Source organism: Mobula hypostoma, chromosome 15 (assembly GCF_963921235.1).
Source record: "Mobula hypostoma chromosome 15, sMobHyp1.1, whole genome shotgun sequence".
Classification (NCBI taxonomy): domain Eukaryota; kingdom Metazoa; phylum Chordata; class Chondrichthyes; order Myliobatiformes; family Myliobatidae; genus Mobula; species Mobula hypostoma.
In genome coordinates, this window is record NC_086111.1 from 74,929,747 (window position 1) to 74,945,310 (window position 15,564).

General features: G+C 46.4%; 1 protein-coding gene across 1 annotated transcript in view; it reads left to right on the top strand.

Moving 5' to 3' along the window:
* Nucleotides 1–15,564, top strand: part of LOC134356988 (laminin subunit beta-2-like) — a 142,483-nt gene that overhangs the window by 62,527 nt on the left and 64,392 nt on the right. The window contains exons 10-13 of the mRNA XM_063068281.1: nt 2,651–2,830; nt 11,463–11,575; nt 12,419–12,498; nt 14,863–14,998. Of these exons, the coding sequence (XP_062924351.1) occupies nt 2,651–2,830; nt 11,463–11,575; nt 12,419–12,498; nt 14,863–14,998 (509 nt within the window). The remainder of the gene's footprint in view (nt 1–2,650; nt 2,831–11,462; nt 11,576–12,418; nt 12,499–14,862; nt 14,999–15,564) is intronic.

Below are 15,564 nucleotides of genomic sequence, written 5' to 3' on the forward strand. Positions count from 1 at the left end.
CAGGAAACATTCTTGTAAACTTCCTCTGCACCCTTTCTATAGTTTCCACATTCTTCCTGTAGTGAGGTGATCATAACTGAGCACAGTACTCCAAGTGGGGTCTGACCAAGGTTCTATATAGCTGTAACATTACCTCTCGGCTCTTAAACTCAATCCCATGGTTGATGAAGGCCAATGCACCGTATGCCTTCTTAACCACAGAGTCAACCTGCGCAGCAGCTTTGAGTGTCCTATGGACTCAGACCCCAAGATCCCTCTGATCCTCCACACTGCCAAGAGTCTTACCATTAATACTATATTCTGCCATCATATTTGACCTACCAAAATGAACCACCTCACACTTATCTGTGTTGAACTCCATCTGCCACTTCTCAGTCCAGTTTTGTATCCTATTGATGGCCCGCTGTAACCTCTGACAGCCCTCCACACTATCCACAACACCCACAACTTTTGCGTCCTCAGAGAATTTACTAACCCATCCCTCCACTTCCTCATCCAGGTTATTTATAAAAATCACAAAGAGAAGGGGTCCCAGTACAGATCCCTGAGGCACACCACTGATCACTGACCTCCATGCAGAATATGACCCGTCTACAACCACTCTTTGCCTTCTGTGGGCAAGTCAATTCTGGATCCACAAAGCAATGTTCCCTTGGATCCCATGCCTCCTTACTTTCTCAATAAACCTTGCATAGGGTACCTTATCAAATGCCTTGCTAAAATCCATATACACTACATCTACTGCTCTACCTTCATCAATGTATTTAGTCACATCCTCAAAAATTTAATCAGGCTCGTACGGCACAACCTGCCTTTCACAAAGCCATGCTGACTATTCCTAATCATATCCTGCCTCTCAGAATCTTCTCCATCAACTTACCAACCACTGAGGTAAGAATCACTGGTCTATAATTTCCTGGGCTATCTCTACTCCCTTTCTTGAATAAGGGAACAACATCTGCAACCCTCCAATCCTCTGGAACCACTCTCATCCCCATTGATGATGATGCAAGGATCATCGCCAGAGGCTCAGCAATCTCCTCCCTTTCTTCCCACAGTAGCCTGGGGTACATCCCGTCCAATCCCGGAGACTTACCCAACTTGATGCTTTCCAAAAGCTCCAGCACATCAACTTCCTTAATGTCTATATGCTCAAGCTTCTCAATCCGCTATAAGTCATCCGTACAGTCGCCAAAATCCTTTTCCATGGTGAATATTGAAACAAAGTATTTATTAAGTATCTCTGCTCTCTCCCCTGGTTCCACACACACTTTTTCACTGTCACACTTGATTGGTCCTATTCTCTCACGTCTTATCCTCTTGCTCTTCACATACTTGTAGAACGCCTTGGGGTTTTCCGTAATCCTGCTCGCCAAGGCCTTCTCATGGCCCTTTCTGGCTCTCCTAATTTCATTCTTAAACTCTTTCCTGCTAGCCTTATAATTTTCTAATCTCTACTATTACCTACTTTTTTGAACCTTTTGTAAACTTTTCTTTTCTTCTTGACTACGTTTTCAACAGCCTTTGAACACCATGGTTCCTGTACCCTCCCATCCTTTCCCTGTCTCATTGGAATGTACCTATGCAGAACTCCACTCAAATATCCCCTGAACATTTGCCACATTTCTTCCGTACATTTCCCTGAGAATATCTGTTCCCAATTAATGCTTCAAAGTTCTGCCTGATAGCTTCATATTTCCCCTCACTCCAATTAAACACTTTCCTAACTTGTCTGTTCCTATCCCTCTCCAATGCTATGGTAAAGGAGATAGAATTATGATCACTCTCTCCAAAATGCTCTCCCACTGAGAGATCTGACACCTGACCAGGTTCATTTTCCAATACCAGATCAAGTGCAACCCCTCATCTTGTAGGCTTATTTACATATTTTGTCAAGAAACCTTCCTGAACACACCTAACAAACTCCACCCAGTCTAAACCCCTTGCTCTAAGGAGATGCCAATCAATATTGGGGAAATTAAAATCTCCCACTACGACAACCCTGTTATTATTACACCTTTCCAGAATCTGTCTCCCTATCTGCTCCTCAATGTCCCTGTTACTATTGGGTGGGCTATAAAAAACACCCAGTAGAGTTATTGACCCCTTCCTGTTCTTGGCTTCCACCCACAGAGACTCCGTAGACAATCCCTCCATGTCTTCCTCCTTTTCTGCAGCCGTGACACTATCTCTGAACAGCAGTGCCATGCCCCCACCTCTTTTGCCTCCCTCCCTGTCCTTTCTGAAACATCTAAAGCCTGGCACTTGAAGTTGCCATTCCCGTCCCTGGGGCCATCCAAGTCTCAAAATCCAAATAGAAGGGGAACCCGAGGGGAGCCTCTTCACTCAGAGCTTGGTACAAGTGCGAAATGAGCTGCCAGTGGAAGTGCTGAATGCAGGTTCGGTTTCAACATTTAAGAGAAATTTGGTGAAGTACATGGAGGGGTCTGGGAGGCTATGGTCCGGGTGCAGGTAGATGGATCTCGGCAGAATAGTAATTTGGCACGGACTAGATGGGCCAAAGGGCCTAATTCTGCTCTTATGTCTTATGGTATAATGATCACCCTGGGTGGGATTATCTGGGATCTCCCTGGGTGGGATTGTCAGATTCTCTCTGGGTGTGACTGTCGGTGATCTCTCTGTCCCTCAGCTTGTGACTGTGATCCAGACGGCTCCCTGAATGGAGGGTTGTGTGACAGCAGGGAGGACACAAACCTGAGATTGATTCCGGGACAGTGTCGGTGTAAGGAGCACGTGGAGGGACCCCGGTGTGACAGGTGCAAGGCCGGATACTTCGGACTCAGTGTGGATAACCCGCAGGGATGTCAGTGTGAGTGTCTGGGGAACGTCTGGAGCAGCATTAAACTCTGAACTCTTTCGTCCTGTTCCCTACACCCACCAGTGTTGCACAGAGAGAAACACTCCCTCAGTCTTGCCCCTCACAGTGACCCCCCCAACAGTGTGACCCTCCCACAGTGACCCCCTCCACAGTGAGACCCTCCCTCAGTCCTGCCCCTCACAGTGACCCCCCCCCACAGTGTGACCCTCCCTCAGTCCTGACCCTCAGTGACCCACTCCACAGTGTGACCCTCCCTCAGTCCTGACCCTCAGTGACCCCCTCCATAGTGTGACCCTCCCTCAGTGGCCCCTCCACAGTGAGACCCTCCCTCAGTCCTGACCCTCAGTGACCCCATCCACAGGATGACCTTCCCTCAGTCCTGCCCCTCACAGTGACCCCCTCCACAGTGTGACCCTCCCTCAGTCCTGCCCCTCACAGTGACCCCCTCCACAGTGTGATCCTCCCTCAGTCCTGCCCCTCACAGTGTGACCCTCCCTCAGTCCTGCCCCTCAGTGACCCTCTCCACAGTGTGACCCTCCCTCAGTCCTGCCCCTCACAGTGACCCCCTCCACAGTGTGACCCTCTCTCAGTGACCCCCTCCACAGTGTGACCCTCCCTCAGTCCTGCCCCTCACAGTGACCCCCTCCACAGTGTGACCCTCCCTCAGTCCTGCCCCTCACAGTGACCCCCTCCACAGTGTGACCCTCTCTCAGTGACCCCCTCCACAGTGTGACCCTCCCTCAGTCCTGCCCCTCACAGTGACCCCCTCCACAGTGTGACCCTCCCTCAGTCCTGCCCCTCACAGTGTGACCCTCCCTCAGTCCTGCCCCTCACAGTGTGACCCTCCCTCACTCCTGCCCCTCAGTGACCCTCTCCACAGTGTGACCCTCCCTCAGTCCTGCCCCTCACAGTGACCCCCTCCATAGTGTGACCCTCCCTCAGTGACCCCCTCCACAGTGAGACCCTCCCTCAGTCCTGTCCCTCAGTGACCCCCTCCACAGTGTGAAGAGGGTCACCCATTGAGACTGCGTGCTCCCTCTCCAAGGACAGCCGGGCATGGACGATTCCTCGGAAAAGGGGGATTCGCCCTGGCAGTGCCCTCCACCTTCTGCCACCTAGACCCATGAATGGCCATCTTGGCCAGACCCAGGACCAAACCCACCAGTAGATCCTCGTCACACCCTGCCCCGTTCCGTACTGGGTGCCCGCGTACACGGGCGTGTGGCTGATTACAACCAGAACCTGAGCAGCAGCCCCTTCAGATCCTCAAACAGGGGCTGCAACCTCGCACACTCCATATATACACGATACACTGACTCCTCCCGGCCACAGAATGGACAGCTGGACGAGGTGTCAGTGAACCTGCTCAGGAATCTATTGTACGGGACTGTCCGACGCCACACCGTCCACCCCAGGTCCCCAGTGTACAGGGGAAGCACCCCTGTGTAAAGAGATTTCCACTGGGGGCCTCCTCCGCTGTCAGGTGGTGACAGGGGCGGCCAAGGTGGGTCCGGTCGGTCGATGGAGGCAAGGGAGTGAACAGTGTGCAGGAGCAGCCCGTACAAGAAACGCTTTGGAGCGTCACAGGAGGGCACAGTGGGCACCTCCGCAACATGGCTCACATATCTGCCTCTATCACCAACCTGGCAGCGCGTTCCACACACCCTGTAGATAAAACTTACCTCTGACATCCCCTTCATACTTTCCTCCAGTCACATTAAACTTCTGGTCAGTTCCAAGTGTTTTCTCTGCTCGAATTGTCCCGGGATGCGTCCCCTGGCTTTCGTTTGCGGTACAGGGCAGTTTTGCGACTGTCAATGCTTTGCGGGGTGGGGTGGGAAGTTACAGTGCCTATAAAAAGTATTCAGCCCCCTTGGAAGATATGTTTTATTGTTTTACAACGTTGAATCACAGTGCATTTAATTTGGCTTTTTTTTGACACTGATCAACAGAGGAAGTCTCTTTCGTGTCAAAGTGAAAACAGATCTCTACAAAGTGATCTAAATTAATTGCAAATATGAAACACAAAATAATTGATTGCAAAAGTATTCACCTCCTTCAAGTCAGTATGTAGTAGATGCACCTTTGGCAGCAATTACAGCCTTGAGTCTGTGTGGAGAGGTCTCCATCAGCTTTGCACATCTGGACACTGCAATTTTTCCCTATTCTTCTTTACAAAACTGCTCAAGTTCTGTCAGATTGCATGGGGATCGTGAGTGAACAGCCCTTTTCAAATCCACCCACAGATTCTCAATTGGATTGAGGTCTGGACTCTGACTTGGCCTCTCCAGGACATTAACTTTGTTGCTTTTAAGCCATTCCTGTGTAGCCTTGGCTTTATGCTTGGGGTCATTGTCTTGCTGGAAAACAAATCTCCCGAGTTACAGTTCTCTTGCAGACTGCATCAGGTTTTCCTCCAGGATTTCCCTGTATTTTGCTGCATTCATTTTACCCTCTACCTTCACAAGCCTTCCAGGGCCTGCTGCAGTGAAGCATCCCCACAGCATGATGCAGCCACCACCATGCTTCAGGGTAGGGGTGGTGTGTTTTTGATGATGTGCAGTGTTTGGCTTACACCAAACATTGTGTTTAGTCTGATGGCCAAAAAGCTCAATTTTGGTTTCATCAGACCATAGAACCTTCTTTCAACTGACTTCAGAGTCTCCCACGTGCCTTCTGGCAAACTCTTGCCGAGTTATATTGTGAGTTTTTTTCAACAGTGGCTTTCTCTTTGCCACTCTGCCATAAAGCTGAGACTGGTGAAGCACCCGGGCAACAGTTGTTGTCTGCACAGTCTCTCCCATCTCAGCCACTGAAGCTTGTAACTCCTCCAGAGTTGTCACAGGTCTCTTGGTGGCCTCCCTCACTAGTCCCCTTCTTGCATGGTCACTCAGTTTTTGAGGACGGCAGATTTAAAACTGTGCCATATCCTTTCCATTTCTTGATGTTTGACTTAACTGTACTCCAGGGGATATTCAGTGACTTTGAAATATTCTTGCATCCATCTCCTGACGTGCTTTTCAATAACCTTTTCAGAGTTGCTTATTCTTTTGCCTTCATGGTGTAGTTTTTGCCAGGATACTGACTCACCAACAGTTGGACCTTCCAGATAGGGGTGTATTTTTACGACAATGAATTGAAACACCTTGACAGCACACAGGTGATCTCCAGTTAACTACTATGTGACTTCTAAAACCAATCGGCTGCACCAGTGATGAATTAGGGGGCTGCTGGAGAGAGAGGGAGGGAGGGGAGCCTGGAGTTCTGCCTGCAGTGTTTTGCATTGGATTTTTGCTGGTGTTTTCGGAGGACGAGGGTGGTTGGCTAAACAACCAGACTGTGAACGGACGGAGGATGGCAGGAGGAAGTGACAATTCGGGAAGTGAGTTAGAGATGGAAGATGGCGGGGAAAAGGAATGGAGTGTAAAGAGTAAGAAAAGAAAACAGAGATATGAGCAGTCAAATTCTGAGGGGTCAGGGGATGATTGAAAAAGGATAACAAAAGAACGGAAAGAAAATGAGATTAAAGCAATTATAAAACTGAGCAAAGACGGGGTATCTTTCGGGGATTGGAACCCGATTTATTTGACAAAGGTAATCAACAAACTTGTAGGTGAAGTCAGAAGAGCCAAGGTATTATGAAATGGATCGCTATTAGTGATATGTTGGAATAGCACTCAGCAAGGCAAAGTGATAAGATTAAATAAAATAGACGGCAAAGAAGTACAATGCTCAATACTCAACAATAGAAAGTGGACTAGAGGAGTTATTTCGGGGATACCAACAAAAGTTACTATGGATGAGATTCAACAGAACATAAAAGGAGCAAAGATTATTGAGGCCAAACGTTTGAAAGTTACAAGAAACGGAAAAAGTGTGATAGTTTATCAGTTATGATCAACTTTGATGAAGAGAGATTGCTGACTAAAGTTTATTTCGGGTATATGTGTTATGAGGTCAGAATATATGTATACCACCGCCTTTAAGACGTTTTAAATGTCAGAAATTTGGGCATATTGCGGCGGTCTGCAGAGATGTGGGAGATGCGCTGGAGAACATGAATGCGGGAAGTGTGAGGCGGGCGCTAGGCTGAAATGCTACAAATGTGGCGAGGAACACAGCGCAGCTTATCCAGGGTGCGTTATTAGCAAGAAGGCAGCTGAGATACAGTATGTTAAAGTAACTCAAGGGATTAGTTATGATGAGCCAGTGAAAGGTTTCGCTGAAAAGGAGAAAGCTACTAAGCAAACAAATACAGAGAATAATAAACTGGTGAACTGTGAGGACTGTACTATGATAAATAAGGACACACTAATAATGAATAGAAAAGGTTTTGTACTGTTTATGGTAGATGCAATTAACTGTTCAGTGCAAACAGACAAAAGAACAGAAAAAATTAAAATTATAGTCAAGTCTGCAGAAAAATATCTTGGGATTACAGGGTTTAGGTGGGAAGCAGTTGAAAAAACGCTGAATGCAGGATCAAACAGATCAGAAGCAGGGGAGGCGGGATCTTAATGGCTATATATATATTGCAATGGAATGCAAGGAGTCTTATCGCAAATGGCCAAGAATTTAAGAAATATGTATTAGAGCTTAAGGAATAACCTCAGATTCTACGTATACAAGAAACATGGTTGAAACCACAATTAGATTTTGTTTTACAAGGATATACAGAAATTAGGAGGGATAGAAGCAATGGCAATGGTGGAGGAGTCGCAATATTTATAGCCAGTGGGATGAGATATAATATAGTCAACATAGGGCAGAAGTATGAATCAATGATGGGCAGAGAAAGCTTGGTAATAATAAATTATTATAATCCATGTAGAAGACTAAGCTAAGATCCATTAAACAAAGTGTGGTAGGATGCAAGGGAAAGTAATATGGTGCAGGGATTTCAATGGACACAGTACACTATGGGGATGTAAAAATGTGGAGGAAAACAGATTAGTGATAGAAGAATTTCTAGATGACGAAAAATTGGTATGTATAAATAATGGAGAAGGTACGAGATATAATATATCCCAAAACACAGAAACTGCAATAGATTTGACATTTGTCAGTAGAGAATTAGCAGGAATCGGTACTTGGAACGTATTGAAGCAAACTACAGTAGGAAGTGATCACTATCCCTTACTCACAAGGATTCAGGTTAAAATGGAACAAAATGTAGGATCTCGAGTGTCAAGGTGGAAACTAAATAAGGCAGAGTGGGAGATACTTCAAAAAAGAAATGAAGTAAGATGCACAAAGATGTTAGATGAAAATATGTCAGATATTGAAGAAATGAATGATAAATTGGTCACAGCAAATATAAATTCGGCAGAAGAAACAATTCCGAAAAGTAAAGGTACAGGAAAAAGGAAAAATTTTCCATGGTGGAATTGTGAATGTAGTAGAAGTATAAAAGCAAGAAATAAAGCATTTAAAATGTTAAAAAGACAACATTCGGTGGAAACATTAATACAATATAAAAGAGCACAAGCAGAAGTTCGGAAAACAATCAGACAAGCAAAGCGAGCATTTTGGAGACAGTATTGTAACAAAATTGGGAGAGAAACTCAACTGTCCGAAATATGGGGCATGATAAGGAAAAGGAATGGTATAAGAAGTAGTAAAGAGATTCCTGTGCTAAAAAGTAAAGACAAAATGGCAATTAACAATGTAGAAAAAGCAGCAATATTGGCAAAGACTTTTGTAAACATACATAGCTTGGAGAATTTGACGGTCGAGGCTCGACAGCAAAGGCTTAAGCAAAATTCAGGAATTCCGGACAAAAGAGCAACGTCAGAAGTGCTGGATACACCTGTTAGCATAACAGAAATAGAAAGAGCCATTATGAATGTGCGGCCAACTTCTCCTGGGAAGGATCAAGTATGGGGTATAATGCTGAAGCATTTATCAAGAAGTGCACTTCTAATTCTACAGAGACTATTTAATAAAATGTGGGAAATAGGTAAACTACCAACTGTATGGAAACATTCTGTTATTGTTCCAGTATTAAAACCTGGTAAACATTCATCAGACCCAACAAATTATAGACCAATTGCACTGACTTCACAGCTAGGTAAACTTATGGAACGAACAAGAACTGATAGGCTTACATACTTTCTAGAAAAAAGAAATCTTATTTCTCCCTACCAAAGCGGTTTTCGCAAAGAAAGAACTACAGTAGATTCAATGCTTAGCTTGGAATCTGAAATTAGGAAGGCTCAAACAAATAAAGAAGTGGACCTGGTGGTATTTTCTGACTTAGAAAAGGCATACGATATGCTCTGGAAAGAGGGAGTGTTAATTAAATTGAAAGAACTAGAGGTGGAAGGAAAATTATATAATTGGGTTCTGGACTTTCTTTTTGGTTGAACAATTCAAGTCAAGCTGGAGACAGAGTATTCCAGGACATATTTGGTTGAAAATGGAACACCACAAGGTAGTGTCTGCAGTCCATTACTATTTTCCGTAATGATAAATGACATATTTGCACAAGTTGAACATAGCGTGGGGAAATCCTTATATGCAGATGATGGGGCTTTATGGGTGAGGGGAAGAAATTTAATTTATATACAAAGGAAAATGCAAGATGCAATAAATAAAGTTGAGTAGTGGGCAAATAAATGGGGTTTCAAATTGACTACAAGTAAGTCGCAATTGATATGTTTCTCAAGAAGTCACAAACCAGTTTCTGTGAAATTATATGAACAAAATTTAGAGCAGGTAAAGGTAATTTGGTTCCTTGGTTTGTTATTTGAGGAGAAACTTACATGGAAAAAGCAAATCGAGAAAATTACAAACAAATGTAAAAAAATAAGTAACTTATTGAGGGGTGTTGCTGGACAGGACTGGGGTGCGAGCAGGGTATCGCTATTAAATATTTATCAAGCTTTAATAAGGGCGACATTGGATTATGGAAGTGTAGCTCACATGTCAGCTGCAGAAAGTAATTTAAAAATGCTGGATGCTGAGCAAGCTCAGGGCCTCAGGATACGTAGTGGTGCATTCAGAACATCACCTGTATCAGCTCGTCAAGTCGAAATGGGGGAAATGCCATTAAGACTGAGAAGAATAAAGCTAATGCTAAATTACTGGGTAAACATCATAGGACATAACTACTCACATCCAGCTAAAGCGATATTAAAAGACTGCTGGGAACATGATAAGTCAAGTTATAATAGCTTTGTATGGATGGGGGATGCAGCAGCACAAAAATATGGTCCTACAGTTCTAATATCTGATGTTCCTCCATGGCTCTTTACAATCAATACAGTAGATAAAAACCCGCAACAACTTTTAAAAAAGAAGTCGAACTATGGAATCAAACAGATAGTACAAGACTATATAGACTGGCATTTTAGAAATGAACTTGTAATATTTACGGATGGATTAAAAGACCCTAGATCTGGCCACACAGGTATTGCAGTCTACACTCCTCAGTGCAAAACTAGTATCAGGAAAAGAACATCAAGCCATTTATCAGTGTATGCAGTGTATGCAACAGAATTAATGGCAATATTGAGTGCATTATCTTGGATAGAAGAAAATACTATCAAAAAGGCTGTAACCTGTTCAGACGGTTTATCTGCATTAACCTCAATCAAATCAAGAAAATCAGAAAGTAGACAGGATATTTTATTGGAGATTTTATGTGAGTTATATATACTGACCAAAAATGTGGTAGAAGTACGCTTTCTTTGGGTTCCTGCTCATTGTGGAGTGGAGGGTGGACAGTATGGCTAAACAGTCGCTCAAATCGTCTATAATAGAGGTCCAGATCCCTCTTAGCAAAGTGGAAGTCAAGAGCATTATTAAAACACGTATTGAGGAGACATGGCAGAAGCATTGGGATGAGAGTGAAACAGGGAGACAACTGTACAAAACACAGAGGCAAGTCAGACACAAAAGATTGTCAAGTGGATATAGAAAGACAGAAGTGATCATCAGTTGTCTGAGAATTGGACACACTAATCTTAATTATACATTACACAAAATAGGGAAACATCCAGCTGGGTTGTGTGAATATTGTAATCAACCAGAAACAGCTGAACGTGTATTGATAAAATGTCAGAAGTATCAAAAAGAAAACGTGAAGATGATAGGAGTGCTTAAGATAAACAAAAAAAAACGGATGCGGGTATAGAAGACATTTGAAGTGGGAATTCAAGAGAAATACAGATCTGTATCATGAAGTATCTGAAAGACTCGGGTTTATTATATAGAATATAGGGAATGCAATTCTTTTCCCTCCTCCTGTTTATCCAATGATCCACACTCCAGTCTGGCAGGTGGCAGTAATGCACCTAAAAGCTGGGTTGCCAACCCCCATAAAAACAACACAAGAAGAAGTGATGATTTGGTCTGTCATATTAAAGAGGGTGAATCCTTATGCAATCAATTATTTTGTGTTTTCTATTTGTAATTAATTTAGATCACCTTGTAGAGATTTGTTTTCACTTTGACATGAAAGAGTCTTTTTCTGTTGATCAGTGTCAAAAAGCCAAATGAAATCCACTGTGATTCAATGTTGTAAAACAATAAAACATGAAAACTTCCAAGCGAGGAGGGGGGTGGTTGTGGATGATTTTTAGAGGAACTGTAGTGATGGATGGTTCTCTGCTTTCTGCAGCCTGTTGGTGCCACCCTCTCGGGTCGGTGAGCGGGAACCGGCCCTGTGACCCGGTCAGCGGTGACTGTTTCTGCAAGAGATTGGTGGTGGGCCGGCACTGTGACCACTGTCTGGTGAGTCTGGGTGGGGGTTGACGGGTTGGATAAAGGAGGGATTCTCAAAGGCTCTATGTTCTCTCCCCTGGATTGGGAGCACCAGGGGATGGGACTGATCCTGGTGCCAGGCTTTCCCCTAGTCTGAATAACGTACAACCACACCCCTCACCATCCAGCCCCTACCCTCCAATTCCCCACCCTAACCCTCCTCCACACCCCATTTATACCCCACCTTGCCCCACACATTCAACCCCAGCCCCTCTGTACCCACCGTCACCACCCACACCTCACATCCACAGGGTCCAGTCTCCCCGACATCCATTCACCACCCACAGCCTGACCAGACACGGACGCCACCCACATCATCACCCCGTCGCAAGCACTTCATCCCCAGCCTCAGCACCAGCTCTCCCTCTGTTACTGAGCAACCCCACAACAGCCAGGCTTCCCACCCCTCCCACCTCTACAGTCCCAAATCTGCATGCTCGCCCTCCAAACGCAGAGCAGACACTCTGTGCAGGGGTGTCCACACGCACACAGTGTGTGTGTCAGGGTATATGTGCCCTGGTGTGCGTGGGTTTCCGTGTTACGGGCGGTCGTAAGTGGTTTCTGTTGTCACGCATCGACTGTCTGGTCAGACTAGGACCTGTTCAAAGGTCGACAGCGATACGATGGAAGCTGTCCTTCAGCCTGCTGGAATCTTCTTGTGCGGGGGTGTGTGCCCACGTGTGAGAATGAACCGTGAGTGTGCAGTGCCTCGCGCTGATGCGCTGTGCTTTTTGTGCGGGGGTGTGTGTTCACGCATGAGAATGAACCGTGAGTGTGCAGTGCCTCGCGCTGATGCGCTGTGCTTTCATACAGGAGGAGCACTGGGCCCTGAGCCAGGATCCCAATGGGTGTCGAAGCTGCGACTGTGACGTGGGAGCCGCGCTGGACAATAGGTATGTATGCCTGTTCCAGGGGGATCAACGGAAACAGCCCCTCAACCCACCTAGTCTATGCGAACTGCCTAGTTCTTTCCTAACACCCCAGACTTCTCTTAAACATTAAAATCAAACCCACATCCACCACTTGTGCCAGCAGCTCGTTCCACACTCTCACCACCCTCCGAGTGATGAGGTTCCTCCTCATATTCCCCTTAAACATGTCACCCTTCACCCTTAACCTATGACCTCTAGTCCCACCAAGCCTCAGTGGAAAAAGCCTGCTTGCATTTACCCTACCTATCATCATCATCATAATTTTGTATGCCTCTATCAAACCTCCCCTCAATCTTCTACATTCCAGGGAATAAAGTCCAAACCTACTCAATCTTTCCTATAACTGAGACCCTCCAGACTTGTACAATTTCTCTCTACTCTTTCAACCTTGTTTACATCTTTCCTGTAGGTAGTTGACCAAAACTTCACACAATACTCCAAATTAGGCCCCACCAATGTTTTATACAACTTCAACATAACATCCCAACCCCTGTGCTCAATACATTGATTTATGAAGGCCAATGAGCCAAAAGCTTTATTTATCACCCTATACACCTGTGACACCACTTTCAATGAATTATGGACCTGTATTCCCAGATGCCTTTGTTCTATCGCACACCTGAGTGCTCCACCATTTCCTGTGTAAGACCTACCCTGGTTAGTCCGATCGAAATGCAAAAGCTTGTACTTGTCTGCATTAAGTTCCATCTGCCATTTTTCAGCCCATTTTTCCAACTGGTCCAGTCCCACTGCAAACCATGAAAGCCTTCTTCGCTGTCCACTTCACCCCCAATCTTGGTGTCATCCACAAATTCACTGATCCAGTTAACCACATTATCATTCAAATCATTGATAGAGATGACAAACGACAAAGGACCCAGCACTGGCCCCTGCGACACTCCATGGGTCACAAGCCTCCAGTGAAACAGAGGGAACCCTCTACTACCACTCTCTGGCTTCTCCCACGAAGCCAATGTCTAATCCAACTTCATCCTGAGTTTCTGGAGACTGAAGTCAGCACACACTGCCTTACCTTCATCAACTTCCCTGGTAACTTCCTCGTAAAACTCGATAAGATTGGTTAGACACGAACTACCACACAGAAAGCCTTGATGACTATCTCTAATCAGTCCATGTCTATCCAAATACATAAGTTTCCAGTCCATTACAACAGCTTCCAATAACTTTCCCACCACTGATGTTAGACACACAGGCATATAATTTCCTGGTTTCTGTGTAGAACCTTTCTTCAAAAACAGAACAACATTAGCTATCCTCCAATCCATCGATACCTCAGCCGTGGCTAAGGGAGTTTTAAATCTCTCTGCTATTGCCCCAGCAATTTCTACACTCCCACAGGGTTTGAGTGACACCTTGTTAAGCCATGTGGTCAGCAGGGTTTTATGGCAGATGCTGGAGTGTTTCATATTATCTAAAATCAGAATTAATTAGATTGGGTTTTATTTGTTTGATCATTGTATTAATTTCATTGTTCAGAGTGAGAAGTATCTCCCTCCACACTGCCCCCTCACACACCCCTGGGGTCAGACACAGAGTGAAGCTCCCTCCACACCATCCCATCACACACTCCCGGGGTCAGACACAGAGTGAAGCTCCCTCCACACCGTCCCATCACACACTCCCGGGGTCAGACACAGAGTGAATCTCCCTCCACACCGTCCCATCACACACTCCCGGGGTCAGACACAGAGTGAATCTCCTTCCACACCGTCCCATCACACACTCCCGGGGTCAGACAGAGTGAATCTCCCTCCACACCGTCCCATCACACACTCCTGGGGTCAGACACAGAGTGAATCTCCCTCCACACCGTCCCATCACACACTCCCGGGGTCAGACAGAGTGAATCTCCCTCCACACCGTCCCATCACACACTCCTGGGGTCAGACACAGAGTGAAGCTCCCTCCACACTGTTCCCTATATAAGACCATAACATATAGGAGCAGAATTAGGCCATTTGGCCCATCTAGTCTGTTAAGCCATTTCATCAAGACTGATCCAATTTCCCTCTCAGCCCCAATCCCCTGCCTTCCCCCTGTATCCCTTCATGCCCTGACCAATCAGGAATCTATCAACCTCTGCCTTAAATAAACATAAAGGCTCGGCCTCCACAGCTGCTAGTGGCGACGAATTCCACAGATTCATGTATTGCACTGTGCTCTTGCTGAAACGTTCACAAGTTTCACAGCGTTTGCCAGTGATATTGAACCTGTTTCGTACGCTCCCTGTACCAGCACACTACCCTCCTCACCCCCTCTGACCTGCTGACCTGCTGACCTACGCTCTGCTCTGTTGACCCTCAGTTGCTCCATGGAGACGGGTCAGTGTCGCTGCCGGAAGCATTTGGTGGGCCGTCAGTGTGAGCAGGTACTGGCCGGGTACTTCCTACCCGCTCTGGATTACCTCACGTACGAGGCCGAGATCGCCCACTTCCACATGGTGAGTCCCTGCACGGCCCAGACTGACCGTGCCAACGGGAGACCTCGGCCTCTGCTGTCCCCTCACACTACCCCTCCCTCGCACTACTCCTCCCTCGCACTACCCCTCCCTCACACTACCCCTCCCTCACACTACCCCTCCCTCACACTACTCCTCCCTCGCACTACCCCTCCCTCACACTACTCCTCCCTCGCACTACCTCTCCCTCACACTACTCCTCCCTCACACTACCCCTCCCTCACACTACCCCTCCTCCCTCCACCCCTCCTCACTCCACCCTCCTCCCACCTCCCACCATTCTCCTCTCACTCCCATCCCCTCATACCACCCCTCCTCACTCCACCCCTCCTCACACTACCCGTCCTCCCTCCACCCCTCCTCACACTACCCCTCCTCCCTCCACCCCTCCTCCCTCCACCCTCCTCCCACCTCCCACCATTCTCCTCTCACCCCCATCCCCTCCCTCCACCCCTCCTCCCTCCACCCCTCCTCACTTCACCCTCCTCCCACCTCCCACCATTCTCCCCTCACCCCCATCCCCTCACACTACCCCTCCTCACTCCACC